The sequence below is a fragment of the Myotis lucifugus genome, unplaced genomic scaffold (genome assembly GCF_000147115.1).
Source record: "Myotis lucifugus unplaced genomic scaffold, Myoluc2.0 scaffold_39, whole genome shotgun sequence".
NCBI classification, from domain to species: domain Eukaryota; kingdom Metazoa; phylum Chordata; class Mammalia; order Chiroptera; family Vespertilionidae; genus Myotis; species Myotis lucifugus.
In genome coordinates this window covers 261300-287027 of record NW_005871087.1, presented here as the reverse complement: position 1 = coordinate 287027, position 25728 = coordinate 261300, and the positions used below count along the sequence as shown (strand labels likewise).

The 25728-nt window shown below is 35.9% G+C and overlaps 1 protein-coding gene across 18 annotated transcripts in view; it reads right to left on the bottom strand.

The window, feature by feature from the left end:
• Positions 1 to 25728, bottom strand: part of CLASP2 (cytoplasmic linker associated protein 2) — a 179859-nt gene that overhangs the window by 98098 nt on the left and 56033 nt on the right. For all 18 annotated transcript variants that reach the window (XM_023752930.1, XM_023752926.1, XM_023752928.1 and 15 more), the window contains 2 exons: positions 21902 to 21972; positions 758 to 904 (listed from right to left, as the gene is read on the bottom strand). In XM_023752930.1, coding sequence (XP_023608698.1) covers positions 758 to 904; positions 21902 to 21972 — 218 coding nt within the window. The remainder of the gene's footprint in view (positions 1 to 757; positions 905 to 21901; positions 21973 to 25728) is intronic.

Genomic DNA, 25728 nt, shown 5'->3' with positions numbered 1-25728 from the left:
ATTTATTAACAAAAAAGGAGAGAAAAAGAAACTGTCGGTATTAAACATTTACCCTTAAAGGATTCATCCTATCAGAAAATCATGGCAGAAATTAGCACCTGAAAAGTACTCAGAGCTTTCTAATTAGTATATGAAAAATATACACATTTAAAAAAATTAAAATAAAAAATATGCTAGAAACAGTTCTAATATAATCAAAGAATGTACTATGTTCAACACAACTGCATAAAATCTGTTTTTTCCTATTTATTATTTTCTAATTCAGAAACCATTTTTGAGGCAATGTTACTTGACCACCACCCATTTCCTTTTGTGACAAATGATTCAATACCCAGCATTTTCAACCATCTTTCCAATGTTGGAGAATTTAAAACTCACTACCTTGATGAAAGCATAAAAAAAAATCAAATAAATCAGTATTTCTCTAACAACCTACAGCACCTGAAAATAATCAAATTCTGAAAAACATGCTTCCTCCTTAAAACAAACAAATAAAAAACTCCCTTAAATATCTCTTTACAAAGGGCATCTGAAAAATAAATATGTTCAAGAAAATACGAATTCACATACGTTCTGACAGGAAATAGCAATATACAATATTTTAAACATTTTGAAAAGGCAGCACATTCTTCTGTGTGTTGCAAAAGACTCCAGACCTGCAATCGTGCTGCAGTCATGAATAAACATATTCCTCTGAAGTTCTAAGTATGTGTGGCCATATCAAGGGCACATCCGATTTGAAATGGATTTACATTACCTCCAACTTTAGGGCCACCTGCTGAACCAGGCTTCCTTGCACTGTTGACAGGATTTCCGGATGTTTTAGGTGCAGGAACCTTGAAGGCTGAAGCAGCTGATGATGGCCTATTTCCATCCACTGATTCTTCATCATCAAAGCTTTTATCTGTACAAAGCATTAGCAAAATGTATCTTAAGAAATCTAAGCTTTGCTCCATTTTTCATAAGGCTCAAAAAACAAATAAAGCTACATATAAAATCATAACTTTGTGAGATATATAATACAAAATAAAGCTCCTTTGAATAAGCATTTATATAATGGCTAACACTATATAAAATAACCAAGTATAATTTAAAATCAGGTTGCAGTATTTCCATATTTACTACCTATATCTATAAAGTCAAAAGATAAAACCAAATATATTAACTATAAAGATAGAAAAAGCGTTTTTCCTTTTTTACTACTAATAAGCATTTTCTGCCAGCTCCTCCCATAGTGCATCTTCCAGCACACCCTGCCTTAGTCCTTACACCCAGATTCTGCAACTTACAATCACAGATCCGTTTGCAAATCAGTCGCCTCATTCCTCTGAAAGCTCTTAATTTTCCTCACCCTAGGATGCTCCCAATGGTTCACATGGCCAAATGCAGTAGATTTGAGACTAATCAAAGATTCTATCAAAAATAGATAGAAACAACCACAGAACCACCACTGAGGTTTGTGCCGGCATTTTTCTTTCTCTTCCCTGCACTAGGTACTGTAACAGCCAATCAGCTATAAGGTGACATCATCTTATGGCAGCTACTGCCAGATGAAAGGTAAAAATTCTCCATGTATTTTAAAAATCTCTTTGCAGCTGCAATCCTTATTCTGTAACAAAATTTCAAAGGCATTCAATACTACAGGTTTATAAACCTAAATTTGTATTCTCTTATTTAGCTTACTTGAAAATTTATACAAATAGAAAATAAGATTTTATGCAATATTCATTCTGTTGATGTGCTTATTATTGCATCATTAAACCACAGAATATCACAGTGCTCATTAGTGTACCTAATTAACTCTGTAATCTAACAATTTGCTGTTTATTTAGGTCACAGAAACCAAACTGAACAATTTGTTCTCATAAATGATTCAAAAATATTCCATAAAGTTCCTTTTATAATCTTCATGAATGACCATACTAGTATCATCTCCGTGTATAAAATGAAACACCCCCACTTCCACCCCCACCCCCACAAGATATATGCATTTTATTCGTCGGAGAAGATGGTTTTCTCTAGGACCCTGCACAATCCAACCAGGACAAACAAGATGGGCGAGGCAAAGAGGCAGTTTACCACAGGCTTCAGATCAATATGCCAGAATCTTTCCCTTTCAATCCGCTTCCCTTACCTATGCAAATACCCAAATCAAGGAGGAATAATCATCCTTTTAATCTTAAATATATATTTAAAGGAAATACACCAAACACATGAAAAAACTGTTTAATTAAAAACAAGAGAGTCAAATAGACAACCTAATATAAAGCCACATTCCATTTCAGCAAGTGTTTTCCTTAAATAGCACAACATGTAGGAAAAAAGTACCTTCTAGTTCAGGTGGGGAAGGTCCAGCCCGCAGGCCATATAAGGCCTGCAAAATCATTTGGTCTGGCCCTGACAAGGCAACTGCAAGTGGGACTCAAAATTCAATAAATCTAGGAGCTTTTTTCATAGAAACATAAATTTATATTAAGTGAATTATATTAAGTGAATGATGTTATAAATATCCAAATGACTCTTGGCAGAAAAAAGATTCCCCACTCTTGTTCTAGTTAAACAATATATTTTTCTTTCTTAGCATAATATTATAAGGTAGCCAGTGTGGATCACTTAAAACCTGTGCTCTATGTAGACTGCTGTGTTAAAAACACTAATACAATTCCAAATAAACTTTTTTTTTTGCCACCACCACCATATAAAAAATGTAGCTAAGAGAGACAGTAGACACACAAATCTAAGGAAAGATGAGTATTGAAACAAAGTAGCCAGAGGTTCCCATGGAAACAGTGCTCTCTTCCTACAAACACACAAGAATTTAAGAGAGTAAATGTCTCTACTATTTAAAAAAAATTAACTCTTAACATTCTCAAGCTACTGAGAAATTAGTTTTTATCAAAATAAGGCCAAGAAAATATACAAATCATAACTATGCAGCTCAATGAATTTTCACAAAATGAACATTCCAATGTAAACCGGTCTCCAGAATAGATCATTATCAGCATCCTGTGAGCACCCTCACTGAACCTCCAAAATTCACCAGTTCCTACTGAAGTAAACTGGTCTTGACTTTTAACACCATAGTTTGTTTTACCCATCTGTGAAGGGCATATAAAAGGAATAACACAATAGGTACTCTGGTACCTGGTTTCTTTTCACTCAATATAATGTTTGAAATATTCATTTCATTACTTATAGTTTTCTACTATATGAATGTATCGCAATTTATTAATATCCACTGTACTATTGATGAACATTTGAGTTGTTGCCAGTTTGAGATGAATTCAAAGATGTATATTGCAACCTCTAGAGCAGTGGTACTCAAAGTGTGGTCCAGGACCAGCAGGTGAGCATCACCTGGCACTCTATTAGAAACGAAATTCTTGGACCCTAACCCAAATCTTCTGAATCATAAACTCTGGAGATAGAGGCCCAGCAATATTAACAAGACCTCCTAGTGATTGGTGTAAGCATGATCAAATTTAAGGGTCACTGCCCTACAGCAGGAGTTGGCAAACTTAAGTCTATAAAAGGCCAGATAACAAATGTTTTTTAGGCTTTACAAACCATATATACTGTATATGTAGTGTCTCTGTGCAACTACTCAATTATACCACTGTAGTGCCAAAGTAGTGATACACGATATGTAAGCAAATAGGTGTGGCTGTGTTTCAATAAAACTGTATGTATGAAACAGGAGGCCATCTGGATTTAGCCTGCAAGAAATAGTTTGCCAATCCCTACTCTAAAGCAACCACTAAAATAAGAGTAAATAAATAAACTAATAAAAAACTAAAATAATTTTTAAAAATTGAATAGTTAAGAAGCAGGAAGAAGCCGAAACCGGTTTGCCTCAGTGGATAGAGCGTCGGCCTGCGGACTGAGGGGTCCCGGGTTCGATTCCGGTCAAGGGCATGTACCTGGGTTGCTGGCACATCCCCGGTGGGAGATGTGCAGGAGGCAGCTGATCAATGTTTCTCTCTCATCGATGTTTCTAACTCTCTATCTCTCTCCCTTCCTCTCTGTAAAAAATCAATAAAATATATTTAAAAAAAAAAAAAAGAAGCAGGAAGAAGACAAAAAAGCTAAAACAAGTAGATAAAATAAAAGATAAAGTGGCAAAAATGAAACCAGGTATGCAGTAACTACTTAAATGTAAATTAACTAAATATTCCCAGTAAAAGACCAAGACATAATTTTTTAAAATAGGTTGCTTAAATAAAATATATTTTACATATAAAGGTCACATTAAAATAAAAGTAAAATGATAGAGCAGACCATGGCAAACACCACCAAAAGAAAGCTGGTATAGCTATACCAACTTCAAACAAGCAGCTTGAAGAAGCATTACTAGAGATAAAGAGAGACTTTGAATAATGATAAAGGAGTAAATCCAGAACCCTAAATCAGAACCCTACATTTTTATGAACCAGTACACAGCTTCAAATACATAAAGCAAAAAATGAAGAACTAAAAATAAATAAATAGGCAAATCTATAACCATAGAGGGCAATGAAGTTTTACCCACTCCCAATAAAATTAAATCTTTTTGGTCTATAAGCTAAGAAAATTTGTATAGCTATATCATCACAAGCCCCCAATTAAAAAGTTTGCAAATTATTTAGAGGTTATAAATATTCTAGGCTTAAAAATATTTTCTTTTTATGTCATTATCTTTTAATATATTAAAAGAAATACCAAGTCTGTATTAAATCTCAGGAACTTTATTTAAATTATTTTTATAATCTATATACTAAAATAAATCTGTTATTTTTGAGGTAGGGTTCAGGCATACAAGACAAGAATATATGCCTTTTATTAAAAATATTTTCTTAATAACTATAAAATATCAGAACAAATCAGTTATATTTTTTCCTAGCACCTCTAACTTCCTGAAATACTTTTATGAGTGAACTAGAAGTTGCACTGGAAGTGGACAGAACTTTTTCTTGTTTATGCTATAATCCCATTACATACAACAATCCTGGGATAACTGTCATAGCTAACTCTTGTTCCTGCTTCCCACCCTTTCCCGCAGAATTTATTCTCAGCATAATGTGCTGTGAGTTGAACAAAGTCATGTCACATTGCTTCTCAAAATCCTCCTATGACCCCATAAAAGGCCTACCAGGACTCCGAGATCTACAAGATCTTAGGTCTCTCTAACCTCATCTTCTACTCACTATCCAGCTTTCTCTCCAATCCAGCTTCATCAATGTCCTTGCTGTGACTCATATCAGGGTCTCTATACACGTTCCCTTTGCCTAGAATACCCTTCCGCCTCTTAGCCACAGTTTACTCACCTCCTTCAAACTCACTTCCTTCAAATCTTTATTGATCTATTACTTTCTCAAAGAGGTTTCTCCAGATGATAAAATTGTAAACCTTCCAAAATTCTGATACGACTTCCATCTTTATTTCTCTCCCTAGTACTTACCATTTATATATTTTACTTACTTTGATTATTTCTCTCCCCCCACTGAAATGTATTGTCTATTAGGGTGAGAACTTCTGTCTATTTTGCCAATTGCCATGTCTCCAGCACGTGGAACAAGCTCAGAAGGACACATTTCACAATAGGGAGACTTTTGGCTCCACTAAAGCTTTACTAGGTTATTTGAAACAAAACTCCAAAGGCAAACAAACTATAACCATTTCTAAAATATCTCCTGATAAACAATAAAAATAACTGACAAAATATTAATAAATGTAAGAATAAAACCACTATATTTGAACATCTATTCCGAAGGCCTGTGGGGCAAAGGGAACAAAATTCAAAACTCACATAAGATGCAAATTTGAACAGAAGAGTCTTCCCGCCAAAAGCTGGTATACCAAATGAGTATATAGTTGCCCTTAAACACAGGTTTGAACTATGTACTGATATGCGGATTTTTTAAATAAATACCTGTACTGTTTAGACCTCAGCTGGGAATCCATAGATGTGGAGGGCTACTGTATGCACTGACTATACCATTTTATATAGCGGAGTTCAGCATCTGATTTGGTACCCACAGGGGTAGTTACTGAGAGTAGTTAAGTTTTTGGGGAGTCAGACAGAGGTTATATGCACAATTTCAATTGTATTTGGTGGGGTTGTACAGTTGTTCAAGGATTAACTGTATCCTCAAGGTTAAAGTGAACCACAAATAAGACTTTAACTTTAAAAAAATATTTTTTTTTATTGATTTCAGAGACAAAGGGAGAGGGAGAAATAGAAACATCAATGATAGAGAATCACTGATAGGCTGCCTCCTGCACACCCCCCACTGGGATTGAGCTGGCAACCCGGGCATGTGCCCTTGACCGGAATCAAACCCTGGACCCTCAGTCCACAGGCCGAAGCTCTATCCACTGAGCCGAACCACCTAGGGCAAGACCTTAACTACTTCTAGTCTTTTATTCTTTTCAAACTTTTCTCAAGAGAGCCATAGAGAAGTAAATCAAATGGAGTACTTCATTTAGGTCAAATGCTCTTAGGCAGTCGAGACACTAAAGCCTTTAAACTCGGTAGGCTCACACTTGTAGTACTCCTAAGCAACAGCCAAAGCAAATGCAAAATTTTCCTAGAAGAAAGTCTATGGCCTCATGTTATTTGCAAAGTAATTTTCCAAAGGTCACTTAGCATGAGATGAAACAAGACACCAGGAACAAGAATAAATAGAAAGAAATAGACAATAGGAACAGATCCACTTTAAATCCTAGAATTATCAAGCACAGACTCTAGAACAGGGGTCCTCAAACTTTTTAAACAGGGGGCCAGTTCACTGTCCCTCAGACTGTTGGAGGGCCGGACTATAGTTTAAAAAAAAACTATGAATAAATTCCTATGCATACTGCACATATCTTATTTTGAAGTAAAAAAACAAAATGGGAATACAGTATTTGTATTTGCATGTAGCCCGAGGGCCGTAGTTTGAGGACCCCTGCTCTAGAATATCTATACTTGGAAGCTTTTACCAGGCAGGCTTGAAAATAACTTCAGAGATGAGGAAATTATTTTTTTTTTTAAAAAGTGACACTGATTTTTAAAAACAACCAAGCAGAACTTATAGAAATAAAAATAACTGAAATTTAAACTCAGAGGGGAGACACAACAGATTAGACACAGCTCAAGGGCTCATTAATGAACTTCAAGATAAATCACACAAAAAATCACCTAGGATTCATATAGTAGGAGCTTTAATATTTACTGAATAAGGGTCAAATACAGAAAGCAACCTGTAAGTTACAATTATGTTGATACCTCTGTTCTTACTCCAATGTTTCAAAAAGACAAAACTGTGGTTTGGTGCAGAACAGAACAAGATGAACATATACAAACTAAAAATGTGAGCAGGCTCTAGTGGTTATGTGTATGATGGAGATGAAAAAGGAGAGAAGAAGGAGCAGAGGTCCTGATAACAGGAAAAAGAGATGGAAATGGAGGCAGAGAAACAAATATAGGAGGAGGTGATGGAAGAAGAGGAAGAGGATGGGGAAGAAAAAGAAATGGTGATAGAAGGGAGAGGGAGATGGAAATAAAGGAGATGATGGAGGAAGAAGTGGGCATGAGGAAAAGGAGGAGAAGGCAATGAAAAGAAGGAGGAAGAAATAGAAACAGAGGAGGAGGAAATGGAGGAGGAAAAAGAGGGAGGAAGGGAGGAAGAGAAGGGAGAGGAGGACAAGCAAAGAGAGGGAGGGGAAAAACAAGCCTAAGTAGGCTAAGGCTTTATCTTATGCTGCCTTCATATTACACTTAAAACTGTTCTCAGTAAGCACTGAGCTCCTGTAGGCTCATGATTCCCTATCAGCATGCCTAAAAGCCAAAAAAGCTCTAAAAGTCTTTTGTCTTTTAAATTTATCTGGCAGCAAAATCTGAAATGATTTGAACTCAGTGTATAACAAAACATAATGTGAACTGACATTAGCCCATTTATTGTCTTTATTTCCCCTACTGCAAAAAAATATTAATGTGCTTGATTATAAGGTCAGCCCCAAACCCAGCTCGGGTTGTTATAAAATATATGGTGTATAACTGTATTATTTTTCTAATACTAACATATTCTGAATTCCAAAATATAAGTGGTCTTCAAGATTTCAGATAAGAAAGTATGAATTGCCCGGGTCAGGTGGCTCAGTTGTTTGGAGTGCTATCACATATACCAAAAGGGTGCCTGTTCGATCCCCGTATGGACTGTATGGGAGGCAACCGATCAATGTCTCTCCCCCCCGCCCCCTTCTCTTTTTCTAAAATCAATAAAAACCTATTCTTGGGTGAGGATTTTTTTAAAAAGGAAAGATTATAAATGCATATTACCATAATAAAGTCCCTTCCTTTTTTTCTTTTTCCCTTCAAAGAAAAGCCATATACGTATTAAAATGGCTATTCAAACTTTCCACTTCACTTTTATAGGTACATGTATTCAAAAACATAACATTTCTGCTTCTGAATTCATATAAAATCTGAAAAGCTGCTCCATCTTATATGGAAAACAAAGAGCAAGCCAAAACCTTTATACCATATCTCTTTAAAAAAATTCATTTTGTGTGATTTTCCTCAGTGAACCAACCAGCCAGTTCAGTAAGAAGAACCCACAACATGACTGTCATGTACAAAATAGACTGTTTCATAGTAAGTAGTTTCTTATACCAAAGTTCCTCTTTTCAATTGAAACTATATCCTTCCTTATTCTAATTAAAACACCGAGCAATAGGACTTTGGATTTCTGAACTGTTTCACACTCTTGCATATCCAACAATGATCATGGTTATATCTAACAGCTAAATTAGCAACTGATACTAGGAAATCCTATATAATAAAACCCTAATACGCAAATTGACTGAACGGGGAACGACCAGTTGCTAGGACATGCACTGACCACCAGGGGGCAGATGCTCAATACAGGAGCTGCCCCCTGGTGGTCATTGTGCTCCCGCAGGGGGAGCACCACTCAGCCAGAAGCCGGGCTCACAGGTGGCGAGGGCAGCGGTGGTGGTAGCAGAAGCCTCTCCCCTCCCGCTTCCACGGCAGCGCTAAGGACCCCTTGGGGGATGTCCGACTGTCGGCAGGTGGACATCCCCCGAGGGGTCCCGGACTGTTAGAGGGCGCAGACCAGGCTGGGGCAACCCCCCTCCCCCATGTACGAATGTCATGCACTGGGCCTCTAGTAATCTCTATAAGCTATTATATTGCATGCATCTCAGAAAACTTACACAAATTTTAGTTGTTTGCACTCCCCACTATGTTTTTACATTAGGATATTCTCCTTGGCTTTCCTCTGACCTCACAAGTCCTTCTTGCTCAGTCTCTTCCTCTTTTACCCAACCATTAAATGTTGAATATCCTCCTTTTCTCCTGGCTGTACACTTTCTAAATGGCTTCATCAATTCTCAACAGTTTAAATATCTCCTACATGCTGACAATTTTCAAATGTTTGTCTCTAGCCTAAACCATCTCTCATTTTCAGGTCTATATATTCAACTGCCCTGTAGAAGTCTCCCCTAAGAATACCTCAAATTAGAGGATTTGACATAGGTAACCTAATACCAACACATCTCCAAACCCATTCTTCCTGTCTTCTCCTATGCCAGTAAATATATAGTCAACTCCAGCTCACGATCTGAAAGCCTCATTCCAAGTTCTCTCCTCTGTCCTGCATGGATCGTCTATCAGCAGCTCTTACTGTATATAACTCCAAGGTATATACAGCTATTTTTCTTTACTTCCTCTGCCATTCCTAGTCTAAAGCCAGACCAATATTATCTCTGCCTATATTGCTACAACTTCTTAATTGGTCTCCTTGGTTCTATTCTTGACCTTCCAAACCACAACATAGATAATGCAATCTTTCAAAAAAATAATTTGGACCTATGGCTGCTGAAACCATTCAGTGAAAGACTGATAGGAAACTTTATATGAGGCTGATAACACCTATTCAATATTAATACAACAAAAAAAGACAATCAGACAGTGTATGCCTTCTGACAAACAATATACAATACCACATACAAAAATCTGTATCAAAAGGAAAAAAAGAAAAACCATCCTGGCTGATGTATTGAGTTATTAGACAGTTGGCCCAAGGATCGGAGGGTGACGTGTTTGATTCTCAGTCAAGGGCCCGTACCTGGGTTTCAGGTTCCAAACCTGACCCTGGTTGGGGCACATGCGGGAGGCAAGCATCTCTCTCTCTCTATCCTTTCCTCCTTCCCTCCCTTCCACTCTCTCTAAACACCAATGGAGCCCGGCTGGCCTGGCTCAGTGTTTGAGCATTGACCTATGAACCAGGAGGTCACATGGTTCGATTCTCAGGTTGTGGGCTTGATCCCCAATAGGGAGCATGCAGGAGGCAGCCAATCAATGATTCTCTCTCATCATTGACATTACTTTCTCTCTCTCTCTCTCAAATCAATATAAAAAATATCCTTGGGTGAGTTTTAACAACAACAACAAAAAGGAAGTTTTAACAACAACAACAAAAAGGAAAAACAAGACCTCCCCCCCATCAAGACATTATCAGAATTTTCAGTTTTCAGAAAATACACGGGATATAAAAACATTTTTTTAAAAACCAAGCAACATAAAACCACATGGCAATGTAATGAACAAAATCTAATATATCCATACTAGATTTTACCAGACAGGTGTTTTTTTCTTTAATAAATGGCAAGAGGAGAAAAAGACGGACAACTGCTTTAAATAGAGCCCTAAGAGGTATATCAAGCCCTAGCTGGTTTGGCTCAGTGGACAGAGCGTCAACCTGGGGACTGAAGGGTTCCAGGTTCGATTACGATCAAGGGCACATGCCAGGCTTGTGGGCTCTCGATCCCCAGGAGGGGTCATGCAAGAAGCGGCCAATCAATGATTCTCTCTCATCACTGATGTTTTTCTCTCTCTCCCTCTCCCTTCCTCCCTGAAATCGCCCCCCCCCGCCCCGAAAAAAAAGATATATCAACCAACTGCAATGGTAAACCTTGTCTGAATCCAAATTTTAAAATGTAAAATGATTTTTATGAAACAATTAAGGAAATATGCACACGTGTACACACATACACACATTCCAGTCCAGCAAGACTGGGCTGGGGAAGATAGGTAGGAATACTGATGAATAAAAATTGTCTATGTATTGATAATTTATTGAAGCTGGATAATGGGTGGTAATGCAGGTATATCACAATATTTTCTATTTCTGGTTATGTCTGAAAATTCTCCTAAAAATATAATTTTAATCACTTTACTCTCTTCCTTAAAATCCTGCAATGGAACTCCAATAAAATAAGTAAAACCATAAGAGCAAAGAAAATGAGGTGAGGCAGAGAGTATGTGAAATCAGCACCTAAAAGATAGCAACAAATTCTTATAAAATGCAAATAAAAAGGATAAAAGGCTTTTGAAGAATAACACCACAGCAAAACTGCAACTTAGAATTCTCAGAAGCCCACTAAAACAGCAGAGAGAACTGATCTACCTTAGAGAATGACAGAAGTAATAATTTCTAAGCTAGAAAGTACAGGAATGACTAGCAAGGAACAAATGAAAAATCTATAGAATGATTTCATCATTAAGCTCTTCTCCCTCCCAACTCAGTGAGCTCAGTACTTTACATACAAGTGTGTATGTGCATGCTTACACATGTGCGCATACACGTACACACAATTCTGTAAAAATGGAGCCATCAAGAAAGGAAAAACAAATTTCTGGAACTATCTGAACTTTAATTTGGCAAGATTTTTTAAAATTTAATAGGAGGGCTGGATGAGAGTCAAGGAAATCTCCCAGAATACAGAGTAAAAGAGAAAGACAAAGACGTAAAACTTCAGAAGACAAACAAAAAGGACATGGTGAATCAACCCAGGAGCTTCAACGGCTGACTAATAACAATTCCCTAAGGAGAGACTAAAGCTAATGAAGGGGAGAAACTTATATTAAAAAAACAACAACATATTTCTCAAAGCTAAAGAAAATCACAAGCCCTCAAAAGTAAAATAATCAAACAGTAAAAATGTAAAATGTCTTCATTAAAACTAAAATGAAAAATTTTAGTAAAACAATTAGAAATTGAAAATCCAAATGCTTCAAAATAAAACGGCCAAATTTTTATATTCACTTGAAGATGCTGTGTTCTCAGCAGCAAGTTAGTCGTAAATAAGCTATTTTATTTATAAAAAAGAAAGTTTATATTATACAAAGTTTAAAAGAGGTGAAGAAATTGATAACGTCTCTTAAAATTTCGGGATAGGTATTAACTATTTGAAGACATTTACCCTTTTCTTTAAGGGGGCCCTTTAAAATTTCAAGATCTTCAATAGTTCAGTGAAGGGGCAAACACAATTTAAACCATTATCTGGTATTAACAAAATTAACATATTTCATGAAAACATAGTATCAAACTAAATAATAAATACAGCTCATAAAATGGTTTATTTAGAACCTTTACACAATCTAGTCATTTCAGGTAAATTTCTTTTCTTTTTTTTTAATAGATGAGAAAGAATCACTGATCTGCTGCCTCCAGCATGCCCCCCATGGGGATCAAGCCCGCAACCCAAGCATGTGCCGCAACCAGGAATCAAACAATGACCTCCTGGTTCATAAGTTGATGCTCAACCACTGAGCCACATCAGCCAGGCTTAGGTAAATTTTCATGACAGCTACAGATTGGTCATAACAGCTGTCAAGCACATCAACTATACATTCTACAAAGCTGTAAACCTTTTCTTGAAGATTCAGGTTCATTAGCAACATCATGTTTGAGGCTAGGTTGCAACTGGGCTCAAGGTCTTGCACCCAAATGGGTAAATAAGCCCTCTTCAAGAAGGCTAAGATTTTTAATCTTAGTGTCTAATTACTGCCTATATTGTTGCTAAATGCTCAATCTTTTGTCCCTTGTAATTTACTTTTTCTCCTTATAGACCCCCCCCCCACCCCTTATCATTGGTCCCAGAAGAAAAGTTTGGCCTTTTTGCCAGTAAGAGTTGCTTTCTTTCAGTGATTTAAATTACCCAATCACAGAATATTCCAGGGTATGGAAGAGATCATTCATTCAGTATTCAGCATAATTTCTTACTGTTGTTCCCTAGCTCCCCAAACCAGTAGTTATATGTCAACTTGGAGTGGTCCCAGAAGGCTTACCCCTAGAAGGCCAAAGTTATATCATCAATTATATACATTTTTTAAAAAGATTCATTCATGTTTGAAATAATAAACTGTGTTGAAATATTAAAAGTTTACAAATAGTCTATTTGCAACAAAACCTTATTTCTTTCCAGCCACTCTTTGGCATAACAACAAAAGGCCAAATTCCTCTTATGAGCTTCTGAGGCAGACTGCAGGGCTCAGCGCCACATAATAATCCTACAGGCTTTTAACTCTATCAGGTTTGACTGCTGAGTTACTTCACAGTCATTTGACTGCTTAGTTTTATAAGTTTGGGTAAAGATAAATACAACTAAACAGAAAGATACCTGAAACTTATAATTGATAGTCTTTATAGTGCTTCACAAATCCAAGTTTGCTGAAGTTAAGCTTACGTAACATTCAATAGATAATAGATTAATAACCAGAACATATAAAGAGCAATTATAAATAAGCAACAAAAAAGTCAAACAACCAAAAAGTTGCCTAAGGATGCCAGAAGGTAATCCACAGAAAAGGAAATACAAATAAACAAGCCTATGAAGATGATCAACCTTATTAGAAAGCAAAGATGTTTTTGAAAGGGTGAGGTATTTCTCACTCATCTGATAGGCAAATTTTAAAAAGATTAATAACAACAAAAACTGAAAAGAATGCAGGTAAGTGGTAAAGCCTCTTTTGGCAGAAATTAGTTAGAGCTAACGCAATTTGAAATAAAGAACTTGGATCCAGAAATTCTACTTTTAGACTACTTTAAAAAATATATATGTGTGGGTGTATGTGTATATACACATATACGTTTTGTACAAAGGTATTTTTTCATAATCATTTAGAAAAATAATGTGATTAAACAATCTAAAATTCCATAACAGAACAAATGGTTATAATACATCCATACTATGGAATTCTATACAACAGTTCAAACAAATAAGGCAGCTACACATGATTGCATTAAAAAATCTCTATGCCATATTGAGCACACAGCAAATGGCAAATATATATTCAGAATGATACCATTTATGTAAACTCAGTAAAAACAAAATCATTTATTTTGATACTTAATATGCATGTAAGGTATGAAAAGACAAATTCCATACTAATAAAAGTATTCACCTCAGCTTATACCTATGACCGAGGCTTACAAGTAGTTCGAAGGGGACTTTTGCTCTATCTGCATTGTTTGAATTTTGAAAATAAGATTGCATTTGTCTTAAGTTCATAATTCAAAATGAAGGAATAAAAAACAACATAGGAATAGTGCAATCCAATTGTTATATATATGTTCACATGACAACAGTATGGTGTATGTGCATTATACATGAAAGATTAAATATGCAGAGTATATGAAAATGTTATAGCTATAAATCTCTCTATATATGTGTGTGTATTTATTGTTTACTGTACAGATTTTTAATTTTTAATAAAGGTGTATTACTTTAATTATCAATAAAATACAATAAAGGTATTTCCATTTTGAAGAAAAGAATGAACAGAAGGTTACCCTCTGAGCTTTATAAGAGATTACTTTGATTTTTTTTAAATCAATACATTCCTAAACAGTCTGAATGCATTTATATACCATCTGAAAATAGAAAAACTAAGTAACTGTACCTTGATAGCCATTGAACCTATATGTTTAAGAAATAAAATCTGAATATGGCCCAAACCAAATGCAACATTTAAAGTTGCCTGTAAATTACAATTTACACAAACAACTTGGCAATATCCTAAGTATATGGAAACTTGATGGCTTTTACCTTAAAAAGTAGTAGTCAAAATTAAATTGTTACTGATTTATATAAGGTCATATAAAAGTTACATAAATCTTTTTTACATAAATCTTGGAATAAACCATAACAATATGCAAAACAAAAATTACTATCATATGTCCATTAACATGTACATAATAATTTAAGTGACCGTTACTAATATCATCATTTTGGTAAGTTTGCATCCTATTCCTCATAGTTCCAAGGGGACAAACGCCTTAGAGCAGTGATTCTCAACCTTCCTAATGCCGCGACCCTTTAATACAGTTCCTCATGTTGTGGTGACCCCCAATTTCAATGTTACAAATTGAACATAATTAAAGCATAGTGATTAATCATAAAAACAATATGTAATTATATATGTGTTTCGATGATCTTAGCGACCCCTGTGAAAGGGTGGTTCGACCCCCAAAGGGGTCGCGACCCACAGGTTGAGAATTGCTGCCTTAGAGGAAAATCATTGCATAGTCATAAGGAAGGCTAAAGCTATTAGAATTAAAACTCCCAAATACTGTCAGTCTTCCTTAACAACTTAGTGAAAAAATGCACAAAACATTTTTGAGTAACCTCAAATTTCCCTTCATACATATCTCTGGTTTTGATGCAATTAGAAAGTATACCACTAAATATCTTAACAAAAGATTTAATAATGTAAAAAGAAAAAAAACCTAAATTATTATGTGTTATGAAGGACAATACAGATGCACTAGATTTGGTTCTAGTTTGTTCTGTGCCTGGGACTTATAATCTCAGCAAGCCTCAGTTTTCTAATCTATAAAATGAAAATACCAAAATACTCTCTATACTTCACAGAGTTATCTGTACCTGACGAGTTAATGTATACTAAGTATACAAAAATGCTTTGGGAACTAAAATGCATATTAGAAATATTTTTTAGATGATTGCTATCATAATAAAGCACTGGAAAAATCAATTTTTAATCAAATTAATATCCTATATAGAAACTGCAAAAGTAAATACTTTCTAGAGAATTGTTTACTAGGGACAATGAAAAATTACAAGCATATTAATTAAATAGGGTCTATGGCAAGCCATTTTGCTTCTTTTACTACTTTATACCATAGAATTCTACTTGTTGTGAAATACCATAGGAAAGATGTCAAGCTAGTTAACCAAACCTTCCTGCCAAAATCTGTCATTCTTCCAAAGGCCATGTTCTCTCTTTAAAGCTTTTGCATATATTCCATGTTTCTTCCAATATCGCTTCTTCGTATCCACCACCAAAGACTGAGGGCTTGCTTGGGTTACAAGGTAAATTGTCACCTTATATTTGCCAGATCTCAGACAGACATATCAAGTAGAAAAAGATACCAAATGACAAGTAAGCACACACGTGCATACATCATACATGAGTGTATACACACACACACACCTTCTTCATTCTTTAGGGAGAAATATATTCCTTACATAGGAAATGATTGTCACTTTAAAAGGAAGTGTATAACACAAGCAAAAGAAGAAAAATAAATCTTACTCACCATCTCCCATAGCCATTCAGATGGTCCAGGGAGCTCTTTCTCAAACCAAGAGGTCAAACAGCACAGCGAATAAATGCAGCTCAGTGCCTGCGCCACTGGGCTCGGCCTGCAGCCTGCAGACACCGGGAGCACTGTGTGACCCAGGCTGCGCTGCAGCTCTGCACCGCAATAGCCAACAGCTGCTACTCCATTTCAAAATAAAAGTCTGGGGTCTTGTTGAAAACCCTCATCTAATTTAGCTGAGCCTAGCAGTGCCTGATCAAGATTATTCTTTAACTGCATACAAGCAGTTAGATACAGGTTATGGTGTTTCTCCTTGTGCTGGCTGACTGAAATGTAATGTAAGAAAAGCTCTGAGAATCAATAAATGCCATTCCACGGGGGAGGGGGGACTTTTAATGCAATCATCAAAACACAAGGCATGTGTTCAGCAATCATTTTCTGCTTCCCTAAAGATATGCATGTAATCAGTAGCAATCACATGATCTGATGGATTAACTGATTTGCGCCTTTTTAAAAGGTTTTCATCCTTTTAATATTTACAAAAGGAGATTGCTAGAAGTGCACCAACAGGAATAGTCCAGTTTCCATGATTAACTGCTCTCATTATGCAGGAAGCATTTCTGGCTGCCGTAAACAAATCACGTCAAAGGCAGCCCATCAAAGGCTGTTCTGTGTGTGGACAGCAGGGCCACGCAGAACAAAGCTTGCTTCTGGTGGAGACAGAAGCTCGCCAGTGCGCAGCTGCAGGGACACGGAGCACCCTCCATCCAAACTGCACAACCATCAGCACATTGTCAAGCTCAGAGAAAGCCCTGGGGCTCATGGTCACAAACAGATACAGTACCTTTAAAAATCAACATAAGAGGTGCTTTGCTTTTCACCAAAGGGTACGTTATAAACAAATATATATATATTTTAAAAAGCTAAACCGTAGGTTACCTTATTGCCTCTAATATGCCAAATATCAAGGTAATTTGATATCATAATTTCTATGCATTATTTTATAGCCAGCCTCCTAGAGCAATTCTTTGCCTAGCAATTGTTTCAAACAGAGAAGCTGGGAAATATTTTACAATGATTACATGCCTAGACTGCATTAGTTTCTACACATACACTAGACAAATCAGAATTATTCAGTTTTTCACTCACAGTGAAAGAGAAAAAAACTTGCAGTCAGAACCACCAATACTGTTGGTGTTTACATCCTGATTAGCGTAGGAGACTGTCTGGAAAGCTCCATGACGACACCAGGGCCTGTTATAATCATAGTGGCCTGCAACTTTCAGTCTTTTCTTTCGAGCAGGGCTGGTGTCCCCTCCTTTCAGCCACAATCTGATTAATTTCAAATCCAGTTTCCTTCTACTAGCAGAGCTAATTCCACTGCACTTAGGGATTCTGCCTAACTCACACTCTGTAATACAAGAATTAAACTCAGGCTTGAAACACACTCAAGACAAAAAGTGCTGTGCATTTTTCACTAATTCTAAACTAAATGAAATACTCAAATCTTAGATGATACAATTTACTTTATGTTCTTCCATCTCATCCCCAGCCTCACTGGGCTCTAGCCAACCCTGACCTCCCTTATGTCCTTTTCTACCTCTGGGTCTTTATGGTCACATTTTCTCTGCCCCAAACACTTTTCCTATCGTTTATGCCATAATTAGCTTGTTCTCCTTTATCAGATCTCAATTCAAATGTGTCAACTCTCAGAGAAATCTGCCCCACTATTCTAAAGTGGCATCACTGAGTTAATTACCAACTCCATATCCTATTCACTTTATTTAATGACTTAAGATGACAGCTTTTAGCGATAATGACTCTTAAAAAGTCATACCACCTTTACAACAAATCCTCTGGTTTTTGTTTTTGTCTGTATTTAGCAAAAAGACTTTTCATTCACAAACACTCTAAGTCAATATAAGAAGTGTGATGTTTCATTATTATGGTTTCAGACAAAAGCATACTAAAAAATTTTACTTACCATGATAGTTTCTAGTCACAGAATATCATATGGAACAAATCTGAATTAAATGCCATGTTTGGGTAAACTCCCAACAATTTGCTTTGCATATGTACACAAAGTGAGAGAAAGAAAAGGTGGTATCTTTAATGGCTCTTCAGTCCATTATGTGCATTAATCTATATATATAAAAAACTAATATGCAAACTGTCCCCATGGGAGTTCAACCAGGAGACCAATCACTCACTATGACGTGTGCTGACCACGGGGGGGGGGGGGGGCTCGGAACAAAGGAAGGCCTCGATCAGCCCTGATCACCAGCCAGGCCTAGGGACCCTACCCGTGCTGGAATTTCATGCACCGGGCCTCTAGTTATTTTTATAAGTTTTCATGTTGAGCCTTTATTTTGACCAAAATGGTCTTGTTCTACTACTGTTTTGTTTAAGCCTTTTTAATTGATGTTGTTTTTTTAAGAGAGAGAGAGAAAGAAACATCAATGTGAGAAGGAAATATCGATTGGCTGCCTCCTGCATGCCCCCTACTGGGGATGGAGCCCACAACCTGAGTATGTGCCCTGAGCGGGAATCAAACCAGCAACCTTTCAGTGCACGAGATGACATCCAACCAACTGAGCCACATGGGTCAGGGCCTGTTCTATTACTTTTAGTTTACAGTTTTAGTTTGAGTGCACAATAACAATGAGCCAATAAAGGGCTAAAAATGTTGTGGGGGAAAATTGTGCAGAAATAAAAAAGGGGTTGAATAAACCTTCATTACATTCTTTGGGTACAAACTATTTTTTGCATTTAATTTGTTACTTATAAAAATTTGTTTTCAGTGTTTGGTACATTTGTCTACCTGTGACAGTTATTCAAGTATCCTGGACTGAGATGAAACATACTATTAGTGGAAATAATTTTCTCATTTAATGGCTTTTGATTTGGCAGCAAGGATTTTAGGAATAATTTAAATTAATTTCATTAAACAAAGGGTAATTGTATTTCGTCCATCACCAACTGTATTCACTCTGGATTCCCATGTGTTCCTTGTTTATGGTCTCTTCTCCCTTACTAGAATGTAGGCTTGCTGAGGCAGCATCTTTAACTATCTTCTGCACTGCTGTGACATGATCTAATTTTAAGATCATTCTCACTTCTGAGTAAAAAAAAAGATTCCAGAGGGCAAACATGAAATTGTAACATGTAATAATCTAAGTAAAAACTATCTACTGTAACATGTAATAATCTAGGTAAAAACTAAAGGAGATTTAGAGTGGGGTTTTAGCAGGGGAGATGAAAAAAAATATTTGGGATATGTCAATATTTCAGAGGAAGAAATGACCAATTAAGCTAGACTAATTAGTAAAGGACTAATTAGGGGTCAATTTAGATTTCTAGCCTGAGCTGATAGTGGTACCACTGACTGAAATGGGTAAATCAGGGAAGAACAGAGTTGAAGGAAAGGAAGAGACAACAGGGTTTCAATTTTGGACATGCTAAGTCTAGGATGCTCATTAGGCATCCAAATGGAAATGTCATAGATGCCACAGGCTACCAAATCTAGAGCATAAGGGATAGACTGAATGAGGGCTAGAACTACACATTTAAGAATCATCAGCAAATAGTTACCATTTAAAGCCTTTGGGCTAAATTAGGTCACTGAGAGAAAATAATGACAAGGGAGAGGAGGGGGTTGAGGGTAGTCAACACGATAAACAGGCTTCCCTCTACTAGTCTCCACCCTTATTAACAAATCCATTAAAGTATTTTTCAATGACAGCATAATATTTTCATCAAAAACATCATGGCCGCTTGGCTGGTGTGGCTCAGGGATTGAGCGTTGACCTATGAACCTGGAGGTCACAGTTCAATTTCCAGTTGGGGCACATGCCCAGGTTGCAGGCACAATCCCCAGTGGGGAATATGCAAGAGGCAGCCCATCAAGTTTTCTCTCATCATTGATGTTTCTCTCCCTCTCCCTCCTCTCTGAAATCAATAAAAAATGTTTTTTAAAACAAAACAAAACATCATGACCAATTTCTATACCCCAATATACTGTATATGTATTACAGATTTTAACATTCACATTTGACCATATTTACAATATTCAGAGCATAACCTCCAATATAAAAATATCTCTGAAGACTCCCCTAAGAGAAATAAGTGGTAGATACTAACCCCAAACCTCCTTGTTTATGGAGAGATAAACAAGAGAAAAGAAATGAGAACTTAAAGAATAGGGGATAAAATAATCTTCTATTTTGATGGTAACAGAAATAACCTCACAAAACACAATTACAGTACTTTCAAAATAAACCATACCAAATAATAAATATTTTAAGGTTATAATATCCATTACACTCTTTTTCTTAGAGTTGTAACTACAAAGTTTGGAATACACAAGTGAGAATGCACTGTAAATGGTATGAAAACACAACTCTTAATTTAAGAAATTTTAACAATTCTCATCTTCCTGCTGTTTCTGGTTTCTATGGAAATGGACAGAGGTAACTGCTGAGAAAATAAGGACAAAGCACTTAAAACACCGTCTATTCAGAGGAGTGATAAACAGCTGGCAGTCAGGGGAAGTACCAGTAGTGCTGAAGTCAATTATGCTTCTGGAACTAAGTTTAGATTAGGGTAGACACAATCTTTTTAACACTAATTTCTCACTCCATCTGCCTTCCTGCAACAAAACAAGGTTCAATCTTGGTTTAATCCAGAGGGGAAAAACCCCCACTAAATTATTTCAGAAACTAGTTTTCCTATTATTTAACTATACAACTTATATACCAAATTATTTCACCAGCATCATTTATATAGTACTAAGTTAATCACACTCTTTAATAGAAACTTAATTCCCTAGGTGAAAAACCATCTATACTATCTTTTGAAATAGAATATATTCTTTACATAAGGCTAACTAATAATTAAAGACTGAAGTCTAGGTAAATGGTACCCAATAAAACCAAATACAACTTAGTATCCTTACAAAAAGTAGAGCAACTACAAAATCAAATAAACGCCACATACTAACTTCAACTTCTAATTCAGAAGCCAAAGATAATTATGTTGGTAAAGTTCCTACGTCTGTGTTTCTTCACCAGTGTCATCACTGGTAGTCTACACATAGGTGTAATAGAGCCCATCAACCCCACAATTTCTACTAAAAACAACAAAGTAAAACAGTTACTATGGGAATAAAAAACACATTCCATAAAAAAACAAACAAAACAAAACAAAAACCACATTCCATGCATGAAACGTAGAGGACAAGAAGGTCACCATATCTTCAACCCAGAAGATACAAAACATAGGCAAAAGAACAGGATCATTTTGCACAAATGAGTACACCCATTATTAAATTTTCACTTATTCCAAGTAAGTGCAAATGGCCAGCAGGATATAAAGACTTTGTTATTATATCCTAAGTTTTAAATCACAAAATCAAATCTGATGTAACAGTTGACTTGAAAATATATTTTAGTGTCTAAAAGTTTGTTAATAATCTTAGAAATGTTTAAGAACTAGAATAATTTAATTATTCTTACCTTTGCAGACACTCAAAATCATACCGCCTGAATTTTGCACTTCATCAAATTTGGCAAATATCGTTTCTAATCTGGGAATAAAGAATACATTTTGTTTGTTTTACATACACTTTAATGAGGAACAATTCCTTTCACCATCTCCCCGAGAAAAAAACAATTCCAGGGATTTAGTTAGTTCTATACAACTCTCTTTTACAATGAACTCACTTACTGAAAAGAAAGACAAAACCCATCTCTCTTCAGTTGACAGAACCAGCCAAATACAGATACACTCTCCACACTTGTAGGCATATTTGTGAAATGGTAACTTTAACACAAAGCAGTTTCCCATGTTTCATCATAAAATTATTTCTCGAACCCATCAAAAATACTTCAGTTCCAACTTTATAATGAATCCACTCAGTCACCAATACACCCTTAAAAAGTACATAGAACCATGTTAAGGAAACAAAACCAGAGAAATCAAACTGGGACCATATAAAACAAGGAACTGAACAGATAAATGCTGTGTGTGTTCTGACTGCTCCACGAGCAGAATATGACCACTATGAAAAAAAGAATCTAATTTTCAAACAATTACAATATTCAGGATAATATTACACAGAATTTATTATATTGAATTGACTATACTGAATTCTTGCAAATAAATGCTAGATGAAAGAGGGCAATGGTTAGTGGAACAATCATCTGAAGAAATGGGTAAAGCAAAATTCATTCATATCAGAAATGTGTCCAGTATTTTGAAGATTCAAAATACTACCTATAAATAATGAGATCATGTGCTAAAAGAGTAGAAAACACTCTGCGTGGTTGAAAAATCCAATTGTACACGCCTTGTACCTATGTAGTCCTTCCCATCCTCTAGCACCTGGTTAGAGAAACATCATAGAGAAGACTGACACAAGCGTAACACAGAGGAAAGAACTATGGACTGAGAGTCAGGAAGCCTTCAGCTTCTCACCAACTAGCTGTCACTACTCTGGGTCTCAGAGTCTTCATCTGCCAAGTGGCTAGCCACTTAGGAGAGAAGCCACAGGTAAGAATAGGATTAATAAGTTGCTGGTGTATTTCAGTCATCCACATATGATAAAATCCCTATGAGGCTAAAATTACTAATATAACTTAAGAAGAAAGGAATATTGTAGGCCAATTTTATTTTGAGCATAACGCAAAAATCCTAAGCACATATGTGGACACTTAATTTATAACAAAAGGAACACTGAAGAAAAATGTTTTTAATAAGTGGTACTGGGTCAAGTGGATATCCGTATGGGGAAAAAAATGTATCTGAACCTCTATCTCACACCATTAAAAAAATATCCCATGTGTACAATAAACCTAACTATAAATAAAACTTCAAAACAATTACACAGAGAATGTCTTCACGACAGAGCAGGCAAAGATTTTTTAAACCAGACACAAAACGTGTTTAATCATACAGGAAATGACTGAGAACTACATTAAAATTAAGACCTATTCACACCAAGAGACATCAAGAAACTAAAATGGCAAGTGACAGGGTAGGAGAATATATCTGAAACATATATATAGCTAACAATGGGCTTATATCTAGAATGTATTTTAAACAGTCCTACCAATCAATTTTTTAAAATGACAGACCACCCATGCCAGGCCTGCGTGGTTCAGGGACCGAGCGTCGACCTATGAACCAGGAGGTCAGGGTTTGATTCCCAGTCAGGACACATGCCAGGGTTGCAGGCTCGATCCCCAATAGGGGGCGTGCAGGAGGCAGTCAATCAAAGATTCTCTCTCATCCTTGATGTTTTTATCTCTCTCTCCCTTCTCTGAAATCAACAAAATATATTAAAAAATAATAAAATAAAATGACAGACCACTCAATTTTTTAAAATGGGCAAGAGACCTGAAAACACACTTTACGAGAACATACCCCAATAACTGATAAATTTGAAATGGTGCTCTTCTTTATTAGTAATCAGAAAAGTGCAGATTACAACCATATGAGGATATATGAACCAGAAACCTAAATTAGTAAGAGTAACAAGTATCAGTGAAAATGTAGAATGGCAACTTGCAAACAGTGCTAGTGAGAATATAAATAGGTACAACCACCCTGGAAAACTGTCAATATCAACTAAAGGTAAATATACCCTACTAGAGGCCCGATGCACGAAATTCATGCAAGGGCCTTGGCCCCGGCCCCAGCCACCACCTGCTGCGGCTTTGTCCGGAAGGACATCTGGTCTAATTAGCATATTGCGCTTTTATTATTATAGATGGCCCAGCAATTCCACTCAGATATATTCCAAGAGAACGAATATATTCATACACCAAAAGAAACGTATAAGAATGCTCTGAACAGAATTATTCATAAAGCTACAAATTAAAAAACAACTTAAAAGTCTATCAACAGTATGGAATAATCAAGTATGGCCTACTCACACAATGGAAAACTATAAGGCAATGAAAATGAACAACTGTAGCTGAACCAAACAATACAAATGTATCTTAAAAACATAATTATTAACTGCCTGCTGGGGTGGCTCAGTGGTTGAGCATTGACCGCTGAACCAGGAGGTCACAGTTTGATTCCCGGTCAGGGCACATGCCCCGGTTGTGGGCTTGATCCCCAATGTGGGGCGTGCAGAAGGCAGCCAATCAATGATTCTCTTTCATCATTGATGTTTCTATCTCTCTCCCTCTCCCTTCCTCTCTGAAATCAATAAAAAAAAATACATTAAAAAAACCCCACAAAACCATAATATTAACCGAAAGAAGCCAGATATAAAAAAGTATACACTATATGATTCCATTTATATAAAATTTAAAAACGGGCAAAACTGAACTATGGTAATAGAAGTCAGAATTGTAGTTACTTTTCAGAAGGAGGGAAAAGGGAAGGATTAAAATGGATTTGGGGAGGCTTCTGGAATGTTATAATATTCTACTTCTTCACCTGCATGATGGATACATGGGTGAATTCACTTTGTGGTAATTTACAGAGCTTCATATTATGATTTATGTACTTTTCTGTATGGATGTCATATTTGAATAAAAATTTAAAATAAAAGAAAAATGATTTAAATAAAAAATTTTAAATACATAATTTATTATATATAATATGTATATAACACATATATACATATATATAGGGTGGGGCAAAAGTAGGTTTACAGTTGTGAGTACCCGAAACATAGTTTATTCTTATATTATTTATTATTGTATTCTTTTCCATGTGAATGACAGTAAAACTACTTCTGCTCCACCCCACATATACTCTCTCACACATAAATATATGTGGTAACATGATTTCTTTCATCCACTTAAAATAATATAGAATATATTCAAATGAAATTCTTGTTAGCCCTACAAGTAGAAAGCAAATTAGTGAATAAGTAAGCAAAATACTTATTTATTGGACAACCTTATCACCAAAAAATTAGCACTTGAAAAAATCTTACATAGTAAAAGATAGCCAGATATAATATTTATGATAACAAAACACACCACCACCTATGAAATAGTTTTGCTCCTCTTAATACCCCCTGCCAAAAAACTAATCAAGTCTCCAGATCCAACTACCAATTTACAAAATATAAAGACAGAAGACCATGTTAAACTGCACCACAGGAAAAGAATTAGCAATACCTAGAATATGGGAAACTTTATAAGATAAACTACTAGACATATTCATAAAATAAAATACAGGCAAATAAATAAATAAATGCTGGGGTCTACATGAAGATTTAAAAAGACATAAAACATATCAACTAACTGTTGAACTTTATTTGGGATAACTGGATTCAAACAAACTACCAAAAATACATAAAACCTCTTGTCATTTGTAA